Source organism: Budorcas taxicolor, chromosome 16, assembly GCF_023091745.1.
Source record: "Budorcas taxicolor isolate Tak-1 chromosome 16, Takin1.1, whole genome shotgun sequence".
Taxonomy (NCBI): domain Eukaryota; kingdom Metazoa; phylum Chordata; class Mammalia; order Artiodactyla; family Bovidae; genus Budorcas; species Budorcas taxicolor.
Genome location: NC_068925.1, coordinates 16,374,151 through 16,391,951, shown reverse-complemented (window position 1 = coordinate 16,391,951; position 17,801 = coordinate 16,374,151). Strand labels below are relative to the sequence as shown.

Here is a 17,801-nt window from a genome sequence, read left to right as displayed (position 1 = left end):
TGCCGACAAAGGTCCGTCTAGTCAAAGCTGTATTTTTTCCAGTAGTCATGTGTGGATGTGAGAGTTGGACTATAAAGAAAGCTGAGCACCGAAGAATTAATGCTTTTGAACTGTGGTGTTGGAGAAGACTCTTGAGTGTCCCTTGGACTGCAAGGAGATCCAACCAGTCCATCCTAAAGGAAATCAGTCCTGAATATTCATTGGACTGACTGATGCTGAAGGTGAAACTCCAATACCTTGGCCACCTGATGTGAAGAACTGACTCATTTGAAAAGACCCTGATGCTGAGAAAGATTGAAGGCGGAGGAGAAGGGGAAGAGATGGTTGGATGGCATCATCGACTCCAAGGACATGAGTTTGAGTAAATTCTAGGAGTTGGTGATGAACACGGAGGCCTGGTGTGATGCAGTTCATGGGGTCACAGTGAGTTGGAGACGACTGAGTCACTGAACTGAACTGAAGTTCAGAGGTTTCTTGTGTGTTGCAGTCCATGGGGTCACAAAAAGTCAGACACGACTGAGTGACTAAACAACAACAAATATGTGACATTAAATATTATATTATTGCGTGTTGATAGCTTTGTAGAAATCACTAACATCCATCCATGGGAGCTTTAGGTACTTGTCAATGGACCCTTTAAGGTGAAATTTGAAGTTAAGCAAATTACAGTTAAGCTGCAATTTTCAACGTTGACTGTTGATAAAAAAGTGTCAATGCCATTTAAGACTAACATTAAGAACTTGCCATCCTCAGACTTCCAGATTCCTGGATTATCTAGCATATAATTGTCAGACCTGAAGCTTGTTCTCATTCTTTCAGAAACCCATCTGTTCAGGTGGCATTATGCCCATTGACAAATTGGCAAGCCAGTTTCCTAAAACACCAAATAAGGTTTCTAGCAGAAGAGTTTGCTTGTCTTCTCAAAATTAAAAAATAATGCCAATTTTAAAATGACACAGTCTAGTGACCATCTAATTCTAAGTGACAGTTTCTACTTCTCTGCAAGAGATAAGGTGAGTTGCTCTCAAAAATAATGTGTCAACAATGTTATTTCAGAAAGTTGCATTCTCAGCTTGTATTTGGACCTCAGCATGCCAAAGCAGGAGATGCAAGAGATGTGGGTTGATCCCTGGGTCTGGAAGATCCCCTGGAGAAGGAAATGACAACTCACTCCTACATTCTTGCCTGGAAAATTCCATGGACAGAGTGGCCTGGTGGGCTACATTCTGGAGGATCACAAAGAGTGAAACACAACTGAGTGTGTGCACATGCACATGCGCGCACACACACACACACACACACACATCGTGGAAATCAAGCAGATTAGAAATACAGAAGGAAAAAAAAATCTTAAAAAATATGAATGAGTGGATCAAATTATCAACAGCATTAAGTCATTTGCATGGTAACCAGCCTTCAGATGGGAACATCTGAAAGCAAAAAGGAAATATTTATGTCAAATACTATAAGCAAAAAAAAAAAAAAAAAACCAGCAATCATTTACCCCTGAAGGGAAGGATGAACTGGTTTGGAAATTTGGTCTCACTGAATCTGAGACCAACTCACACATGTACCTAAGCAAACGTCTTGCACATGGGGACAGAAAGATCAGTGCTATTATCTTCTTATGATCTAAGAAGTCACAAGGCAGCTCAATGACACATGCAAGTGCTATGATCTGAATTCTGTTTCTCACAAAATTCATATGCTGACATTCTGTCCTTCTAAGAACACGGCATTAGGAGGTGGGGTCTGTGGGACATGCCTGGCTTATGAGAGCAGAGCCCTCAGGAATGGAAGTCATGCTTTGTGAATGAGTCTCCTAAGAGATTCTTGGTCCCTTCTGCAATGAAAATATACAAGGAAAAACCTGTGACTGGAAGACAGCCCTCACTCGACCATCTTGGCATTCTGATCCCTGACTTCTAGCTTCCAGAACTTTGAGCAAGACGTTCCTGCTGTTTACAAGTTACCCAGTCATTGGCATTTTGCTATAGCAGCCTGAACAGACTAAGACAGCAAACAGTGTCTCTTCTTAAATACAGTTAAAAACCAAATGACAAAGATATCTTGACAAAAGTAAATAAAAAAGAAAGAAAAATTATCTCTTCAGGCCAAAATTATTACATCAGAAAACTAAGTAGACTGAATAGTGCTAAAGACTAAAACTTGCAAATCTGCTTTAACTGAAACACTTTTCATAAAGTAGAACACAGAAAATATAGGTTAAAATATCCATATGCTGACAATGTTATGCGACTTCAGAACATGTTTCCTAGACCCAGATATATTCACTGGGGGTAAAAATGTAATGATAGAGATCTACACAACCTACTTAATAAGATAGTTCATCTAGTGAAATATGAAACCTTATAATAATAAAGAGGAAATGAAAATTTCTTCTCAACAGTACATAGAACATATTGGCCATATATTCCATCAAAAAATCCTTAGCAAATTTCAAAAGTTTGTAAAAAGAAATCAGTTGAGAGAGTTTTTCTCCTTGATGACCCAAGACAAGCTCCTATGAGCTTGCTTTGACTAGACTCTTTCTATAGGCATGTGCGAGTCCAACTTTAGGAAGAATTCTGTCAAGTCACTTTAGCAAGAATCCCCTAGCCTGAACATCTGATCATCTTTAATAGCCTACTAAATTCCTCATCCACCACCATCTCCTTGGTGACATTTGGTAACCTTGGTCTGCCTTCAGCAAGATTCTTGTTAGGTCCCTTTAAAAAGAATAACTCTGCCTTCTCTGTAATAGTCTATCTACCAATCCTTCTACTCTGCTCATAGACTAAATGCACCATTTTCCTGGCTCTGCTCATAATTAAGCACAATCTCCCCTGCTATACAATTCTATTGTAGGAGGCCCCATGCATGAAGTCTGCCTTACTGTTCTTTATCAAATGTCCAGATAACTGTTTCTTTAACACACTTACTGATTCAGGTCAGTTCACTTCAATTCAGTCGCTCAGTCATGTCCAACTCTTTGTGACCCCATGAACAGCAGCATGCCAGGCCTCCCTGTCCATCACCAACTCCAGGAGTCTACCCAAACCCATGTCCATCTAGTGGATGATGCCACCCAACCATCTCATCCTCTGTTGCCCTGTCTCCTCCTGCCCTCAATCTTTTTACCATCAGGGTCTTTTCCAATGAGTCAGCTCTTTGCATCAGGTGGCCAAAGTATTGGAGTTTCAGCTTCAACATCAGTCCTTCCAATGAACACCCAGACTAATCTCTTTTAGGATGGACTGATTGGATCTCCTTGCAGTCCAAGGGACTCTCAAGAGTCTTCTCCAACACCACAGTTCAAAAGCATTAATTCTTCGGTGCTCAGCTTTCTTTATAGTCCAAGTCTCATGTCCATACATGACCACTGGAAAAACCATAGCCTTGACTAGACCAATCTTTGTTGACAAAGTAATGTCTCTGCTTTTTAATGTCTAGGTTAGCCATAACTTTCCTTCCAAGGAGTAAGCGTCTTTTAATTTCATGGCTGCAATCACCATCTGCAGTGATTTTGGAGCCGAGAAAAATAAAGTCAGCCATTGTTTCCACTGTTTCTCCATCTATTTGCTGTGAAGTGATGGGATCGGATGCCATGATCTTAGTTTTCTGAATGTTGAGCTTTAAGCCAACTTTTTCACTCTCCTCTTTCACTTTCATCAAGAGGATCTTTAGTTCTTCACTTTCTGCCATCTGCATATCTGAGGTTATTGCTATTTCTCCCAGTAATCTTGATTCCAGCTTGTGCTTCATCCAGCCCAGCATTTCTCATGATGTACTCTTACTGATTATAATATACTAAAATTAAAAATTGATAGAAACTTTTGAATTTCCTATGGATAGATATTCTATTATATAATTGTTGTATAATAAGATAAATGAAAGAAAAATAACAAATATTCTAAGAAAAATTGAGGAAAATATAATATAATACAATCAAGCAAAGATGGGCTCTATAAAGGACAGAAATGGTTATGGACCTAACAAAAGGAGAAGATATTAAGAAGAGGTGGCAAGAATACACAGAAGAACTGTACAAGAAAGATCTTCACAACCCAGATAATCATGATGGTGTGATCACTCACCTAGAGGCAAACATCCTGGAATGTGAAGTCAAGTGGGCCTTAGGAAGCATCACTATAAACAAAGCTAGTGGAGGTGATGGAATTCCAGTTGAGGTACTTCAAATCCTAAAAGATGATGCTGTGAAAGTGCTGCACTCAATATACCAGCAAATGTGGAAAACTCAGCAGTGGCCACAGGACTGGGAAAGGTGAGTTTTCATTCCAGTCCCTACGAAAGGCAATGCCAAAGAATGTTCAAACTACCACACAATAGTACTCCTCTCACATGCTAGCAAAGGGATGCTCAAAATTCTCCAAGTCATTCTTCAGCAATATGAGAACTGTGAACTTCCAGCTGTTCAAGCTGCTTTAAGCAAAGGCAGAAAAACCAGAGATCATATTGCCAACATCTGCTGGATCATCACAAAAGCAAGACAGTTACAAAAAACCATCGATGTCTGCTTTACTGACTACACCAAAGTGTTTGACTGTGTAGACCACAATAAACTGTGGGAAATTCTTCAAGAGATGGGAATACCAGACCACCTGACCTGCCACTTGAGAAATCTGTGTGTAGGTCAGGAAGCAACAGTTAGAACTGGACATGGAACAGACTGGCTCCAAATAGGAAAAGGAGTACATCAAGGCTGTATATCGGAGAAGGCAATGGCACCCCACTCCAGTACTCTTGCCTGGAAAATCCCATGGGTGGAGGAGCCTGGTAGGCTGCAGTCCATGGGGTCAGAAGAGTCGGACATGGCTGAGTGACTTCCCTTTCACTTTCATGCACTGGAGAAGGAAATGGCAACCCACTCCAGTGTTCTTGCCTGGAGAATCCCAGGGACAGGGGAGCCTGGTAGGCTACCGTCTATGGGGTCACACAGAGTTGGACACAACTGAAGTGATTTAGCAGCAGCAGCAGCAAGGCTGTATATGTCACCTTGCTTATTTAACTTATATGCAGAGTGTACATCATGAGAAATGCTGGGCTTGAGGAAGCACAATCTGGAATCAAGACTGCTGGGAGAAATATCAATAACTTCAGATATGCAGATGACATCACCCTTATGGCAGAAAGTGAAGCAGAACTAAAGAGCCTCTTGATGAAAGTGAAAGAAGAAAGTGAAAAATTAGGCTTAAAGCTCATCATTCAGAAAACTAAGATCATGACATCCAGTCTCATCACTTTATGGCAAATAGATGGGGAAACAATGGAAACAGTGACAGACTATTTTGGCGGGCTCCAAAATCACTGCAGATAGTGACTGCAGCCATGAACTTAAAAGATGCTTACTCTCTGGAAGAAAAGTTACGACCAAGTTAGACAGCATATTAAAAAGCAGAGGCATTATTTTGCCAACAAAGGTCCATCTAGTCAAGGCTATGGATTTTCCAGTAGTCATGTGTGGATATGAGCATTGGATTATAAAGAAAGCTGAGCACTGAAGAACTGATATTTTTGAACTGTGATGTTGGAGAAGACTTTTGAGATTCCCTTGGACTGCAAGGAGATCCAACCAGTCCATCCTAAAGGAACTCAGTCCTGAATGTTTATTGGAAGGGCTGATATTGAAGCTGAAACTCCAATACTTTGGCCACTTGATCCAAAGAACTGACTCATTTGGAAAGACCCTGATGCTGGGAAAGATTGAAGGTGGGAAGAGAAGGGGATGATAGATGAGATCACTGGATGGCTCCACCGATTCAATGGACATGAGTTTGAATGAACTCCGGGAGTTGGTGGACAGGGAGGTCTCGTGTGCTGCCGTCCATGGGGTCGCAAAGAGTCAGACACGACTGAGTGATTGAACTGAAAGAACTGATACATAAGTACATCACAATTCTATGTAAAAATATTCAGATTTGAAAAGTGATATATTATTCAATCAACCACAATTTTGTTTTCAAAAGTAATTTTCATTCACATTTTTAAAGCCAGCTGTAGCTCATAAGCATGACATGAGTGCCAAAGGACATCCACCCATTTTGTAAAAACTAAATGTGATTTTCAAGTGATTCAACATTCTGAGTCCATTAGAAAGTGAAAAGGATTAATGATTGTAGATATAAAAAGATGTGATTATTTCACATAGAAATCATGCAGCTGTGCCTTTTACAACTAAAATGCTGTGGAGGTTTATGGACTTTAAAGGCACATACTGAAGATTGCTTTCATAGAGAATGCAAAACAGAGGACTGTAAAACCACGAAAAGAATCATGACTTTAATGATATCCTAGTGTTAGTTCATAGGGTAAGATTAGGTATATTCCATATATTGTGGACATCACAATTACGTGTTTTTCTGTCCTGGTTTTCAAGAGTTGATTTTGTGTCCAGGAGAAACAGAAATGAAAGAACTTTCATTCTACTACCTTTTCACTTGGATTTTCTCAACTTGCATTCTCACATATATAGTTTTTAGGGATGGAGGTAATGCTTTCAAAATTTCACAATCAAAAGCAATGGAAAAGAGAATGAGTAACAGAATCTACAAATAATCAACAAAAGGCAATAGTTTATTATTTGCAATTTTAATTGGGTCATGGATGCAAACATGCACACATGTATTGCCGTTGTTCAGTCACTAAGTTATGTCCGACTCTTCGTGACTTCACGGACTGTAGCCCATCAGGTTCCTCTGTCCATGGGATTCTCCAAGCAAGAATACTGGAGTGGGTTGCCATTTCCTTCTCCAGGGGATCTTCCTGACACAGGAATCGAACCCGCCTCTACTCCATTGGCAAGGCCAATGGAGCCTCCAGGGAAGCCCATGTATGTATTAATGGTCCATTGTAAAGAACAGTGAGTGCTGCCCTTTAACTTGGTATCGAAAATAGAAAATGATAAGGTCAGCAGAATTCATAAGAGCCAGATGTTCCCTGATTCAGTACAAGTTTTGAAACACATCAGAAAGTTATTATGCTCATTTTTTCTTTTTATGCCTTTGCTGTCTGCCAGTAAGACAGCATGTTCCAAAGAGAGCCTTTTTCAACTTAATTCCCAGAATGAGCAGACACTCAGAGCACGGGATCCATATATACTGAAGAGACATAATACTGGGAAGACACAACAAGTATTATGTTGTGTAGTTGCAGTGCACTGAGTTCTGAGGTTATTTCCTTTTTAACTGCAATGACGGTAACTCTTGGATGTTTTCTGTATTTTATTTTAACATTGCTACTACCCATGGACCAGAATACTGACTCCAGTATATATCATTCCACCCAGGTGAAAAAAAAAAAAAAGTGCATTTATGGCAAATATCTTCCCAGTCATTCAACTTTCTTGTCCTTGAAAATCTTACTGTGAATGTCTATTTTGCTTTTGTGTGAGTTTCATGTATCAAAAACTGCTATAAGAGTAGAATAACAGGAACAATCAGTGCAAATACAGTTTAAATGTAATTGTAGGTTTTATTTTTGATGTATTGTTTTAGTTCAAAATTGTTATCCTATTTTTGGTAATAACAGGTCATATTATTCCTTGTGTTTTTCATTCCTTAAAAAATTCTCCAAGTGTTGCTATATTTTAAGTATCTCTGTCTTTTTAAATTTTACTTCACTTTTCAGTGTTTACTCTCACTGCTAATGATCATTGTTTCCTAGCTTTGTGTGTTAAAAGGTATATCCCCTGAAGACATGTATCTTTCTACTAACATAGTGTTGCAGAAAAAAGACAGGGTTTAGATACAAGTAGAAGGGGAAAAAAATCTAGAAAAAACAGAATTCTGATAAGGAGCAAAGTCAAATATATAAAGACAGTAAAAAACAGACATGTTGGCTTAATACCAGTTGGCATCTGCCAGATATTTTGCAAAGAAAATAGCTAGCCTTATACAGCTTTGACAAAAACATAATATGTTTTGCAAAACACTCTAAAAAAAAGCAACCGACCTTATGCTTATTAAGAGTTATCCCCCACAAGTTGTCAGAAATATTTCTAAACAAAATTACCCAGAAACAATAGTTCCTATAAAATAACAACATGAATAAAAAAGTAACTGGAAACATATAGTTCCAAGGAGAGATGGAACAGAATACACCCTGAATGAAATAGAAATTTCATGGAGCAGTTTACAAACAATGCTATAATGAACATTTTTGTGATGTGTAGTTGCAGACTCTTGCTATCATTTTGGTAAGATTGATTCTCAGAAGTGAGATTTCTGGAGCAGTTAAGTGCAGTTGAAATTTATATAGATACTCTAAATAGTGCTGTTCAGACTTAATGTGCATATAAATCACTTGGAGATCTTGTTAACATATAGATTCTGATTCATTAATCTGGGATGCAATCTGAGATTCTGCATTTCTAACAAGTTCCAAGGTGATGCTGATGCTCTTGGATCGTGGACCAGCCTCAAGTAATGAGGCTCTCAACCACGTAAAATTTATTACCAATTTAAATGTCTATCTTTATCAGTGACCTGTGTGTTCCTTTAAGGAAGGTCCTGAATCTTTGTGCTTTTATAGGTAACTCAGTACATATTTGTCAGATAAATGGACAAGTGATTTATCTGTCCTATTAAAGTGCTATACAGAAAAACAAGAATAAATATAATTGTATTTATGAAATTCTAAAACTCAGCATTTATCTTTTGACTTAGTTGCCAGGAATGCCATTATTAAGATCAACTGACATAGCAAATTTAATTTCATTTTCTTCTTTGTTATCTTTATTATGATTCTTATAAATGGGCTCAAGACATTTTAGTAGGTAACTGCCTTATAACCATTACATGTGAATTAACAATATTACTTTAATTTCAAAGTTTTCATTCTCTTCACCAGAGAAGTGTGAATGACAGAGATAGAAATGAAAGGATAAGAGAGAGACAGAAACACAGAGAGCTGACAGAGAGATGAACTGATATAACTAATCTTAAGTAGTATGAGTCTAAGTAAATATTCAGCCTTAAATACAAATATGGAAGTGTCATTATTTTAATAATTCCTTAATATTTAATAATTCCTTTAATAATTTTAATATAAAGCTTAGGAAAATTGTTCTTTTTTTCTTTCAATACTTTTTCTTGAACAGAATATGTATTCTAATGAGAAATGCAACTGACTAGGCATTTCTAATTACTTGAAAATACATAGAAATAGTTCCATGTATTTTCAAGTAATTATTCCTATTTGGCTAAATAATAAATTATATGTATTAATACAAACCTTGGTAGATTAACTTCTTTAAATTATATCATAGATAAACTAAAATAAAAGGAATTTATGACTCCTAAGAAGAGACAGTGAAAATGAGAAAGACAGCTATTAATCTATTTTGAAAGAAGATGATGCATAACATAGAATTAAAAACTATCTTTCAATATTTTCTACAAAATATAATTTACATACAGAAAAGTGAAAATTGAGCATTTCTGAAATTAAATGAGGATATTTGGATTTCCATACTTCTAGGGATGCAAGAAAAAATAAATAAACTAATATTGTATCATATCCCAGCTTACTGACCTCTTGTTTTTTCTTTGACAAATATACACACACATAAAATATATATCAAAACATTTTTGAGCTAAATAAACTACCTTGCAGATATAGCTAATTATATACTATATCATCATTGAGGTAGTATTTATTTTACATAATTACCTTAGTAAGTTAATATTAGTCTGCATTTCAATCATGCATTTTTTTCACCCCAACAATGAAGAAAATATTTTCTATAGCTAATAAAATTAAATATCTGACAAAATGCTTTAAATTGAGCCATATGGTAATCCCTGATATATTCTCATAAGAAGCACTTTCAGAAAAAAAAAATTTCAAAAGCAAACTTGCAAAAATATATATATATAAATATAACTCTTCCTGCTAAAAAATTAATGATGGCTTTTAAAACTCTGTGCATTCAAAATCAAAATAGAACTGTTTTTATGTTGCTGAGAATAAAAAAAAAAAAACCTTTAAAATTGTAAATGAACAAATCTCAATACACAGTCTATTTGCTTATAGAATGAATTTTGGTCCAATAAGAAAAACATCTCTAAGAAAAAGAGTACTTTGGAGGGAAGTTATTTTGCCTAAACTGTCCTCACTGAGTACGTTCCAGACCCTGCTGGCAGAGGTGTGAGTTGACAGACTGGTGGGTGTTTACCTGTGAGTCAGTAACCCCACCTCTTCCTCTTCTTCCTCTTTAGGATGTGCTTTGGAGAAGGAAATGGCAACCCACTCCAGTATTCTTGCCTGGAGAATACCATGGATGGCGGAGCTTGGTGGGCTACAGTCCACGGGTCGCAAAGAGTCGGACATGACTGAGTGACTTGAGTGACTTCACTTTCACTTTAGGGAGCACAGAGCACCTGCTGTGGTCGGCTTCTCACCTCCTTAGACTTTAAAGAGCCATTTCACCAGGAGGTGTTCACATTCTCCAGTGACTATGGATGGCTCAGAGCTTTACATATGACTGCTTGGACAAGTCTTTGCAACTGTGGAGGTGAGGCTCAGGTCAGATTTAATTACTACTATAAACATTTTGTATCAGTTTTTAATTAATTTTGATTTTCATCTCCCTTAATCCTTTGTCCTTTTCTATTGATAGAGAATCTTGACCTGTTATTAGTGAACACCCTCTGTCTGCTCAGTAAGCTCAACAATATTAAGGTCTTTTTGTTTCCATTCATTCATTTTTTTTTTTTTTCCTTTTTTGGTATTTCTGTATTCAGTACACAGATGCACTTTATTTCAGTGTTTGCCGTAGATTATATTATAATGAAATATTTTATAAAAACAGTCCAGAAATATATTCCATAGCTAGAAATCAATATATCCCAAGAGTGCAATCTTTTCCAAGATTGATTCTTTAAATTTAGTAGCTTATTTTAGATTTTTAAACTGTGATGGAGTTTAGATATCATTATCCCAAATAGAAGCAGGCTAAATAACTATATTGAAAAATAGTTTGGAAGCTATAAGATGAAACAAAATATAGAAAATGATATATATTGAAGAAGGTTTTTTATAATTTATTTTCCCCTATAGGAAGATAATTTAATCACTGACTTTTCTATCATAAAATATCCCATTAAAGGCTTCGAATATCCTATCCCAAGTTTTATGTCTAAGTCAATAATATGATGTACTAAATAACTCTTGGGGAAAAAAGACATTTTTCATTTATTTCCTTTTCATCACTTTAATGCTGGTAGAGAGTATTTTATACTCAACTTGTTTTGAAAAATGTTTAAATTTAGTTGAAGGTCTAGTTACTTAGAAAGCATCTACTTATAAAGTAATGAGTTTTCAGATGCAAAGTAGTATATATAGACTGGATAAACAACAAGGTCCTACTGTATAGCACAGAGAACTGTATTTAATATTCTGTGATAAACCATAATGAAAACCAACATTAAAAAGAATGTGTATATATATATATATGTGTATATATATATATATATGTATAACAATCATTTTACTGTAAGGAAGAAATTAACACAACATTTCAAATCAACTATATTTCAATTAAACCATAAAAATAAAATTTTAAAACCTGGCTTTTTATTTAAAACATCTTGCATGTATACCTGACATCCTCAGTGTTAATATTAGAGTTGTTCTTCAGTCTTGGTCATTTAATGAGAGAGAAAGAGAACTTACTCAAGTTAAACACCATCAGTCTCATTTTTAAAAAATGGAGTAATACAATTTCATGTTCAGTAAGGTAAAACATATGAAATTAAAATACACTTATAGGAGCAAAAAAGAGTGTCATTACAATAGCAATAATTTTAAAAATGGCTGAAATCAACCTAGTATACATTTTAATTGCTAATAGTTTATATCCTTAAGCTACTAAACTAATTTCATAGATTTTAACTAAATTATTAACATCACCCAACAGAGAGATTTCTGAAGGAAAATTATAAGTAACATTTAAAGATGAAAAAAATAATTTCAACAGAAAATACCAGGAATACTAAATCCAAAGGATAGTCAGAGATTAGACAGCAAATGAGGGTGCTGATTCTATTCTTTCCCCCAACCTTCCATGGAAGACAATGCTTGAATAAAACTTTTAAGTAACTGAAGTAAATCGATTTTGAGAAAGTAGATTGTCATTAACAAATAATCAACCTTAAAAAGTAATTTACCACAAAGGTTTTCATCAACCATGTTTATAAAAACAAGCCAAAAACATATAAAAAACAAAAGATATCTTAAGGTGACAATGTGACACCATAATGCCAAAACAATGAAATCAAAAAGTCGCCATAGTTTTGTTGCTAAGGAACAAATTATCCCTGAGAATCATCTCTACTTTTGATCTCTTCTGTTTCCCCCTTTGTCACTTCCTTCCTTTCTTATTTGAAGAATATACTTCATGCTCTGAAATTCTTCTGGGAACTCTGTATTGTTGATGTAATGAAACCTAGTATGGTGTGTGTTGCAAGAACACTGAACTTTTTAAAAGAAGGTGTTATAGAAATAATTTAATTTTGACTTTCACTTCAGATTTTATTGTAATAATAACCATTGTCATTACAAAGCCAAATAGACATAACTTTCAAAGAATCAGTTTTCACAATTATGGGGATATTTTTTGTCATTGTTTTGCCATCTACAGTGCTATAATAACAACAGCAATTACATAAATGCATGGCTTGTTTATGGCACTTACACTAATCTTTACTCTCCCCCATTTTTCCTTAAAAAAAAAAAAAAAACAAACTGAAAAGCAGTGAAATTACTTGTTTTTAAGGTCTCACAATTTGTTTAAAATTAAAAAAAGAGTCAGGATTCAACAACAGGCTTGTCTGATCTCTTTATCTCATTATTTTAGTATTATTTATTTATGGAGGAAGGTAATGGAGAAAGAATGTGCATTACAGCTAAACTTTTCTGTCTGCTTGGACTACCTCTTTCTTCTACATTTAATTCCTCAGGGTTCCATGGCAGGCTTGCTTCTTTAGTGTGTCCAGGGATCTCTCCTTTTTCACCCTCCCGTACCTGGCTCACCTGCCCTCCCTCTTATCCTGATTCTCTCCAATTCTGAATCTATTAGTTTAACTGACCCATTCTGGCTCCATGGATTTGCTTCTTTCATTCAGTCTTCTTCCTGAATTAGACCTCAATTATCCTCTATCGTATATTTCATCATTTTGACATTTATCTAGTGGACTGGGCAGTCTCAGCTTCCTTGCAAAGTGTAGTTTCACTTATTCATTTAAAAATTTAACAAATATTTAAAGAGAACTTATTGTGTGCCCAGCACTACTATAATGTTGATTGAAAAAACTGCACAATGCAGCAGCTGAAAATTAAGTTTTATTTGGTGGACAAAATTAAGGACCTAAGCCCAGAAGATAGTCTCTGAGGTCACTCTGAGGGACTGCTCTGAAAAGAGAAGGGAAGAGTCAGGATACATAGGAGTTTTGCAACAAAAATCAGATAATGGAATATCAAAAAATTACTATTAATTAAAGAAAAGTTGAAAAAACTGAAATTCAGTTTTAAAAAGAAGTTCAAAAAGTTTAAAAAAGAAATTTAGGTTAATGAACTTAGCACTTTTCTATGTATGGGAAGATGCAAGAGTCTGTGCTAATTGAAATCGTTCCTCTGATATGCACTTTAACTATCTAGGGCCAGTATCCTCCTTCTCTGTCAGGAATCCCATCAGGGTGCACAGCTTGGGTGGCTGTAGTGACTGATGACTTGATGGCTGCAACATGCTTTGTTTAGACATTGGTATTTTCCATCCACAATAACTGTGGGTGGTAAATTGGTAACAAATACAGGAAAGATTCCTGTCTTTAAGAAAATATGCAGGAATGACAGATGATAAACCAGGAAACACATAAATAATTTTTTCTAATAATAATACTATGAAGAATGTAAAATGAGACAATGAAATAGTAGAGACTCTTGGTGGTCTATAGGCACTATTGCTGATCAGCAATGTTACTCCCTGCTGAGAGTAACATTTGAGCAGAAAAATGTGAAGTTTCCTTGTGGCTGAAAAATCAAGCACAATCAGGAGAATGGTCAGATGAGGTTTCAGATGAAAGCCAGTGGCAGATCACTCATGTGGTGCCTTAAGAAACCACAGAAAGGCATGTGGATTTCATATCAAGTGGCTAATTGTAGGTTGAGTTAAAAAACTCAAGTTTTACAAAGATGTGTGCAAAGGATGAACCTTAGGAGTAATCTAGAAGAAACATGATGGTCACTTGTCTAGGGACACTGGGGTGGGAGTCAGAAATGAATTTGATACAGGATATTTTTTGGAAAAATAAACTGATGTGACTTGGTGACAGTCTGGACTGGCAGGAAAAGGGAAAAAATATACATGCTCTCAGTTCAGTTCATTTGCTCAGTCGTGTCCGACTCTGTGACCCCATGAATCAGAGCATGCCAGGCCTCCCTGTCCATCACCAACTCACGGAGTTCACTTAAACTCATGTCCATCGAGTCAGTGATGCCATCCAGCTAAGACAGGAAAAATAAAGGGCAGGTGGTCTTTCACATCACTTCACCGTTAGTGTGAATCAGTCTGTCTGTCTTCCATACACTTCCTAAGAAATTGACAAGGGGGCAGGGAATCACTGTTTCCATGGTGATTCCTACCCAATTTTGTCCAATGGTCCTCTTTACAGGAAAGAGTAATATCCATTTTAAATGGAATATTTGGACATTAAAGTTCTATAAAACATTATTAGATATATGGAATTCTGGTATACATTTAAATTTTAGAAAAATATTTTCTTCCTATTATACATTATCTCCCCCAAATCATTTACATGTATTCAAAATACTGAATTATATATCACCATGATAAAACACATGTAATGATATTTAATCACATGGAGGAAGAAGTAATATTATTAATCTCTATTTTCATATTATGCATCTTCACTGATATTTATTTCAATGAAATACTCTTTTAATATCATATATCATATGATACTCTCTTCATATCATATATCAACCACAATCAGAAATGTTAAAATAGCTCTAAAAATGTAATTTTGGAATTTTAATTTTTACTTCAGGACCTTTCCTGCTCTCTGAAAACAGAGTCCCATCTGTGACTAGAATGCTTATTATTCAAATTTAAACAAACTTTGGCATATCATCTTGCATTATAGAGTGTCATAACTATGCCTATATTTAGTCTATGTTATTAGATTGTTAATTACTTTCAGAAACTAAGTGACAATCCTCTACCCCACCCTTGTGAACACCATACAAGATATTTAGCAGTAATTCAATAAACGTGCTGATTAAGTTAATGAATGAAATCTAAGATTATTCAAACTGCAGCAATTTGGATGAACCAATACTGTTCCTTGACTTATACAGTTTTATGCACAAGCACACACAGGCACAAATATTTCAAAGAGTCGTACCTCCCAGAGTAGCAGAGAGCAAGAAATGCGTCCCATATTTCTTGATAAGATTTTCTGTGATTTGCTGAAGGGTAGGTCGACGTCCCAAAAGTCTTATGTTGCGGAAGAATTCAGGGGCAAGAGGCAGAGGGGAGCCAAGGAAATTTCTTCTCTCAACTGCAAGGTTATTTACTTTCCAGCGGCCAAACTCCCTGAAAAGCAAATTTATTTTTATTCATAAATACATAATCTATCTGAATGTTTTCATTTGAAAAGTTCACTTGGTAGTTTTGCTGGAATCACTACATTACAATGATTGTTGTTTGTAACAATACTGCATGTGCTATGAGTAGGAAAAGCAATATTTATAATTTATGTAGCTGAGTGACTATTCTGAAACCAAGTCATGTAGAGGAAAAATAAACCACTTAAAGTAAACAGCTTCCACTGATTTTTTTTTCCTAAGGAATTATGTACTTATAAAAAATGATTTCATTATGCATAGAATATTAATGTAGAATTATTTTTTAAAAGGAAACAAAAGCAATATTTTATTATTTTCCAATGGAAGTTGAAAAAAGATTAAATTTATTTTTATCATTAATGATTCTTTTTCTATTCAGTTTAGATTGGAAACTTGTAAGACTTCAAGAATATTAAGGAGCTTAGAAGAATTTTTAAAAATATGATCAACAAAGAAATAGTTCTTGTAATAACTGTTGTGTACAGTATATTCTGAAATCCCAATTCAACTTAATCAGCAATTACTCAAGAAGCAAAACTACTTTTAAGCTGGATTTGGTCAAATCGGAGAAATAGCAAATATGAATATAAAAGATTTATATAAAAAATGTTTATATTTTTATTGAGTTAAAACCAACCTAATAATATTTTAGAAAATGACTATGCTGAACTAGGTTGCCTGATATCAACTATACAGATTTTTTTTTCCCCCTTCAGGAATGATCTGATAAATCTCAAGTAGCTTCTGCAGAGAAGATTTCCCTCAAAATCACCTATTTGTGTAATTTGACCTAGTTACTACTTAGCAAATAAAATGCTGATTAAATATTGTATAAATAGGTGCCATATTTATTTACATTTTTGCCTACAAAAAATACCTGTAATGCCCTACAAAAAAGTGCATGATAAAGATACATCTGTGAAAGTGAAGTTGCTCAGTTGTGTCCTACCAGGCTTCTCCATCCATGGGATTCTCCAGGCAAGAATACTGGAGTAGGTTGCCATTTCCTTTTCCAATACATCTGTGAACTAGACTCTAAATGGAGTTCACATTCTAGGGACAGTTTTAAGAACAAAGATGTTAAATTTTAAACACATTCAGATTGTGACAAGTGCTGAAAGCTACCACAGGCAGCCTATTGTGATGGCCCATAGGCAAGATGGCCCTATTTTATCATAAGTGACCAGGGAGGGCAACTCCAGAGAGGTGCTATTTGACACTTAGGCAGTCATTAAAGGAAAAATACAAGAGACTAGTTGTGGGAAGGCACAGAAAAGATTTACACAGAATAATGAAGAATGGTAAATAAATACCTCCAGGACCAAGGGCACCCCGCTCCAGTACTCTTGCCTGGAAAATCCCATGGACAGAGGAGCCTGGAAAGCTGCGGTTTATGGGGTCACTGAAGGTCGGACACGACTGAGCGACTTCACTTTCACTTTTCACTTTCAATGGAAATGAAATGCATTGGAGAAGGAAATGTCAACCCACTCCAGTGTTCTTGCCTGGAGAATCCCAGGGACAGAGGAGCCAGTGGGCTGCCGTCTATGGGATCGCATAGAGTCAGACACAGCTGAAGTGACTTAGCAGCAGCAGCAGGAGGACCAAGAACCACGTCCCTGATGGAGTCTCTAACCATGAATCATTTGTTCCTCTGACACACATTTGGCAGCCAAACAATCCATCCAGTCTTTCGGAAACTAATTACAAGATTCACTGAGGAATCTAGGTAAGACCAGCCTGAAAATGTTGCCTTCATTGAGACACACCTGCTACCACCTCTGTAAATCAGCAGATCCCAACAACTTTAAATAGTATGATCATGCCAACGGTTCTCAAATATCAGGACCTATTAGAATCACCTGGAGACTCCATTCCAGAGTTTCTGATTCATTAGGCCTCGGATGGGGTCAAGAGTTTGAATTTTCAACTAGCGATGCTAATACTGCTATTCCTGGGATCATATTTTGAAGAAAACTACTGATTAGATCATTTGGTGCATTGCTTTAAGTCAAATTTACTTTGAGTAAATTTTAAAACTCCTTTTGATGTTTCCTCAGAAGAGAGTAAGAATGTTGTTGTTATTAAGAGATTTACCTGAATGTATTTGTGCATGTGTGTGTTTTATATACATG

General features: G+C 35.9%; 1 protein-coding gene across 1 annotated transcript in view; it reads right to left on the bottom strand.

Moving 5' to 3' along the window:
• Nucleotides 1–17,801, bottom strand: part of BRINP3 (BMP/retinoic acid inducible neural specific 3) — a 458,463-nt gene that overhangs the window by 223,982 nt on the left and 216,680 nt on the right. Inside the window, exon 2 of the mRNA XM_052654055.1 lies at nucleotides 15,444–15,634. Coding sequence (XP_052510015.1) covers nucleotides 15,444–15,634 — 191 coding nt within the window. The remainder of the gene's footprint in view (nucleotides 1–15,443; nucleotides 15,635–17,801) is intronic.